The sequence below is a fragment of the Triticum dicoccoides genome, chromosome 5A (assembly GCF_002162155.2).
Source record: "Triticum dicoccoides isolate Atlit2015 ecotype Zavitan chromosome 5A, WEW_v2.0, whole genome shotgun sequence".
In the NCBI taxonomy this organism is placed as follows: domain Eukaryota; kingdom Viridiplantae; phylum Streptophyta; class Magnoliopsida; order Poales; family Poaceae; genus Triticum; species Triticum dicoccoides.
Genome location: NC_041388.1, coordinates 656,549,001 through 656,554,315, shown reverse-complemented (window position 1 = coordinate 656,554,315; position 5,315 = coordinate 656,549,001). Strand labels below are relative to the sequence as shown.

Genomic DNA, 5,315 nt, shown 5'->3' with positions numbered 1-5,315 from the left:
GTACTCCAGATCAGCAGCCGCCTCGCCGGAGCCATCGCGCCCCCGCTTCTGGCCGGAGACCGCCTCACTGGAGGACGCACGGGAGCGGTCCATCGCAGCCACCACCGCAAAAGGGAGGGAGAGGGGAGGAGGAGGAGTAGATCTGGCGAAGCGCCGAATGGGTAGACGGTGACGGGATAGATCTGAGGAGGAGGCAGGAAACCCTAGAAATGGGGGAGCCGCACCCCTCCACACCCATAAATACCCTGACCGAGCCAGGCCCGGCTTGATAGAAGGCCTCACAGGAGGGGTGGGCTGGGCCTGGGCCACCCGCGGCCCAGAAACCAGAGAAGGGAGGGGGGAAATCAGACAGAGACGCCAAGGCCAACACCGAAACTGGCCCAGCCGACCCAGAAGCACCCGGCGGGGCCCGCTCCACAGGCAAGGGAGCCAGCGCCGCCCCCGAACCCAGATCTAGGGTTGGCACCAACGGCGACGCCGCCGGAGCAACGGCGACCACAACGGGGGGCGAGCACGCAGGGGAACCCGCCGGAGAGCCAGACGCCGGAAGCGGCGCAGCCCCATCCACCCCAACGGAACCAAGGGACAAACACGACACACGCCGGCGACCACGCGAAACGCGGCGCCACCCATCGACATCCAAGGCAGGCCCAACAGGCCGCCCCCGCCCCCCGGGCGCGAACTTGCGCCGGCGACCCGCCGCCGCAGCCACGGAAGGACAGCACACCGAGTCAGGGCGGGGAGGAGGAGAAGGAGCCTCCGAATCCGACCCGAAGCCCTCGGAGTCCAACGCCCAGAACTTATTGGATCGGGGAGGGGCCCCCGCCCCCCGGGCGCGAACTTGCGCCGGCGACCCGCCGCCACAGCCATGGAAGGACAGCACACCGAGTCAGGGCAGGGAGGAGGAGAAGGAGCCTCCGAATCCGACCGGGAGCCCTCGGAGTCCAACGCCCAGAACTTATTGGGTCGGGGAGGGGCGATGCGGCCAGAGCGAGATGGGGAGATTAGTGAGCAGAGGGGAGCGGCACGCGACGCCGGAGCAGAGCCCGGAGGAGTCCGCGAAGGGGAGGGAGGGAGAGGGGTCGCAAGGGGCAGGGACGCCGCCGGGGCGGAGCCAGAGGTAGGTGGCGCCACGCGGAGGGGGAGGGGGGAGGGAGGGGAGAGGAGAGCCATTCCCGACTCTTGGCTACTCAATCACAAAGCATTTTAGAACGTTCCTAATGCTTTATCCAAATTACCTGCGTGTAGTAAAGTATAAATCATGAACTAGCATGATAAGTCTTTACTTGTTCGCCTAAAACATGCTTGACTTTACATGATAAAATCCAAGTGTAGATGATATCTGCTGGCACAATTGGCACAAGATAACCAGTGTAACTTGCTCATGCATGATACGATTCAATTTATAGCCACACAAATGATCATCAAATCATGTTAATAACTTAAAACCTGCTGATATAGGTGTCACTGTTAAAATGAATATAAAGTCTAGCAGAACAAGCTATTTGCCTGCTAAAGTGCTAGTTGTTATACCTACAGTATATCCAACCAGAATTTAATTACTACATGGGTGACCATCTGCAGGTAAACAGTGGAACAAGAAAAAATGCCACAATCTCAGGCTGCTTAGACCTTTCAAAGTCAATCATTGCATTTGCATGGTCACAACTTGAAAAGGCACAACAGCTGTGGCTCAATGTCTCACAGTTTCGCTTAAAAGATGCCAATCATCCTGATTTCCAGAAAGTATGACAACCACTTACAAGACAACACAACTACATTCCTGTTAAAGATCCATTCTAGTTCTCTATGAGATATGAAAATGCTTGGTACTGACACAGTTTGAGATGTCCTTAGCCCTTGAACTGCCACTCCCTACGGCACATAGGGCAAAGGGCGGTTGATGTTTGAGAATTGACCCACTTGAGTATGCAGTGAAGATGGAAAGCATGGTTGCAGGCACCCCAAATGATTGGGCACTCATCACCAGGGAACTTACAGTCAGGGCAGCAGCCGTCAAAAGCCATCCTGCATATGCCACATGTCTCATCCTGTGCGTCCCATGTCCAAGAAGCCACCGCATGCCACTGAAGAATTTTGACCTTCATGATTGTTACCTGGTATACAGCACTAGGTGCAATACATGAGTCATGAGAACATTACTAATTGCAGTCAGATTGCAATCAAGAAGGAATAAGGCAGCCAGGAAAGAGAAATTCACTAAATTAAATGGTATAAAAGGACACATGTATTAGCTTTCATGTCTTCAATTTTATGGCTGAAGATGCAGCTTGCAGGTAAAGATAGAATGACAGATAGCTACAAGGATACAAGTCAATAACAGAGTACACCATTCGAATGGCTCAAAAGTCACAACTTACTAGCATTCAGAAAGCGACATGCTCTACAAATTTCCTCATGATATGCAGGGGCGGGCTTAACACGAGACATAGGAATACAGTTGAACCATGGATTTCACAGAAAAAAAGCTGTGCTTGCACATCAAATGCTATGGCTCAACTAAGATCGACTATGCTGGGAAAGAATCTAATGGGGGATGGATTCGAATGGCTCAAGGAGGAGGATGCTGTGTTATCTCCAGAATGGATTGACCATAAATCAAGAAAGATATAATTGACAGAGCTGGGGGGAAATCACAGGAACAGTAGGAACCCTATAGAAAGGAAACAGTGCTCTATTCCTTTGACTATTCCTACTTCTATTGTTATACTTCTCCGTCCAAGTTAGTTATCATGTTTCTTCTGTGAACTTCACGGCTCAACTGTATTCCTATGTCTCGTGTTAAGCCCGCCCCTGCATATCGTGAGGAAATTTGTAGAGCATGTCGCTTTCTGAATGCTAGTAATTGTGACTTTTGAACCATTCAGAATTTGTTTTAAATTTGAAACGCCTCTTGAGATGAGTGCCAAAGGTTGAATAGCTCCTTTTTCATTTTGGACTGGATTGCTGCCCAACTCGTTCAAATGGTATGTCGCAGCACGAAATGGTGGCAAGAACCCGGGCTTGGCTCCATAACCGGCATCAACTAGGTAGAATTTTACTAAAAAAATGAAACAAATATTGGTGCCAATGGTTTGTTTTAAGGCAATAATATATGGTCATATGGAAGATTTCTAAGGTAATTTCTCACCTTGTGGAACTTGTAGGCCTCTATCACGCCCTAATGCATCAGCTAAAACGGTTGCATCATGTGTTGCCCTTCCCAACCAGCCAACACATATATGAAGTGGAGGTCAAAATCTACCGCTGCCATCAGGTTTTGAGTGGTAAAAGCCTTCCTACCACGAAAATAATTCTCCACATCTTTGGTAACAGATGCTGGTGGTGGTGGCCTTGCATAATCATTACATAGCTCGCCTATGGCGTGAAGGATGCTGAATGTGTAGGATGATCTACTCCTTCCGTTCCATATTAATTGTCGCCGAATTGCTGATTTAGTACAACTTTGTACTAAAGTTGTACTAAATCAGCGACAATTAATAAGGATCAAAGGGAGGTTTTTGTTTTTGTTTTTTGCAACAACCCTATTCTGAAGGTTTATGTCCAATAGTATGCAAAAACAATGCGAATTGTTGCTCCACACTTGCATATGGACTGTTTTCTAGCAACTTGCGATCCCTCAATATGTCACACGATCCAAAGAACAGAGCTCTTTCAAACCTTAACATGTTTTTACAAATCACATCACATTGCCAAATTTTCTCTTTCATGCATCGAGCCATAGGTAATACGTGGTTTTCTCTTCCTTATTATAGCCCGAACAATGACAGCCATTGAAGCAAGTGCAACAAAAACAGTGGCTCCCCTAATCATCCTTTTTTGTTTTATCCATTTCTTGACCGTCTACAAATCGTGCGTGCTATCAAAATATGGCTACCAACGACTTCTAATCATGGATTCGAAGATATTAGACAGCAGCCTATACTGAAAATATGGATGGGACAGCAGTATTGAGTAGAGAAATTGGACAGAGAGCATATGGCCATCATTCCCATCTCAATCTCCTCTCTATCTCTCTCTCGGGTGGGGTACGAGGAGGCAACATGAGATGGGTGTTGCTTGCTAGTAAAAGGGGGAGGAGGGGGTGGACCGTACCTCTCTGCACCGCCGCAGCCGCTGCTAGCCTACTGCTAACCCGCCGTAGAAGCCGCCGCAGCCGCTCGTGCCTCCCCGCTGCCGTCCCCTCTCCGCTAGGTCTACCACGCCATCGGAGAGGGAGAGACGAGAGAGGGACGGGGGAGAGGCGGCGGCCGGCGGCGTTGGAGAGGGCGAGACGAGGGAGAGTCCGGATCGAGAGGGGGAGTAGGAGGCCTGGAAGGAACCCAGGAATCTCGTAACAGGCCAGCACCCAGCAATTGGGCTCGGGCCGGTAAGAAAATCATATAGAGAGGAAAAGAAAGGGAACCGAGGACTTGGGCTAGACTATTTTGCAGTTTGCAGCCAGCAGCCCAGCTTGTTCTCCCCACACACACACACACCAAAAAAAAAAAGCCAGCAGTCCAGAGGAAAGAAACGTGAATGAACTGAAATGTACCCATGGAGGTGTTTGCTTCGTCATTTTTTTGTCCATCACCTATTTATATGCTGTAAACAGAAAACGTTACCTGCATTTGGTGACTTGCCTCCGTAATCGCATCCTTTGCCTCCGTAATCGCATCCATGTTCTTGATGACGACATGATGCCTACCTGCCGCATGTACGTGTGTGATTCATTCATCCCCAATTTCACATCTACTTAGTCTATGGTTATATTTAAGGCGCAAGAGAGCGCCAGCGCGCGTCCCCGCCGTGCGTCACTCCGACGCCGGCGTCCACTTCCCCGCCGTGTGCCTCTCCGGCAGCGGCGTCCACTTCCCCGCCGTGTGCCTCTCCGGCAGCGGCGTCCACTTCCCCGCCGTGTGCCTCTCCAGCTGCGGCGTCCTTCCTCGGCTCCTCGCCGGTGGTCGGCTCCCCCTTTCCCGCCCCATCCTTTGCTAGCTCCCGCCCCTGCCGTGCCATGGCAGAAAGCCCGAGGTCGGTCACCTCGACCTTTCAGGGGGAGAGGCCGATGGTTTCTGGGTTGGGGCTCTCGGCGGCGAAGATGGCTCCGGACGCGCTGGGTGCTGCGGACACTGGGGCGGGCTCTACGCGTCAGATCTCGCAGTGGCAGGAGGCCCCTGCGTCCAAGAAGACATTATGGCTGTTGGGGAACGTAGTAATTTTAAAAAGAATTCTACGCACACGCGAGATCATGGTGATGCACAGCAACGAGAGGGGAGAGTGTTGTCCACGTACCCTCGTAGAGCGAAAGCGGA

At 51.4% G+C, this 5,315-nt stretch overlaps 1 protein-coding gene across 2 annotated transcripts; it reads right to left on the bottom strand.

Moving 5' to 3' along the window:
* Positions 1-1,585: 1,585 nt before the first annotated feature.
* Positions 1,586-4,372, bottom strand: LOC119303807 (anaphase-promoting complex subunit 11). Of its 2 annotated transcripts, none has more exons than XM_037580958.1 (2): positions 4,117-4,372; positions 1,586-2,130 (listed from the first exon to the last, which is right to left on the bottom strand). In XM_037580958.1, the coding sequence occupies exon 2, from the start codon at positions 2,106-2,108 to the stop codon at positions 1,854-1,856; it is 255 nt and encodes an 84-aa protein (XP_037436855.1). In that variant the 5' UTR covers positions 2,109-2,130; positions 4,117-4,372; the 3' UTR covers positions 1,586-1,853. The 2 variants fall into 2 exon arrangements, with proteins under 2 accessions (XP_037436855.1, XP_037436854.1); XM_037580957.1 differs by having other exon boundaries at positions 1,586-2,117.
* Between the last annotated feature and the right edge of the window lie 943 nt (positions 4,373-5,315).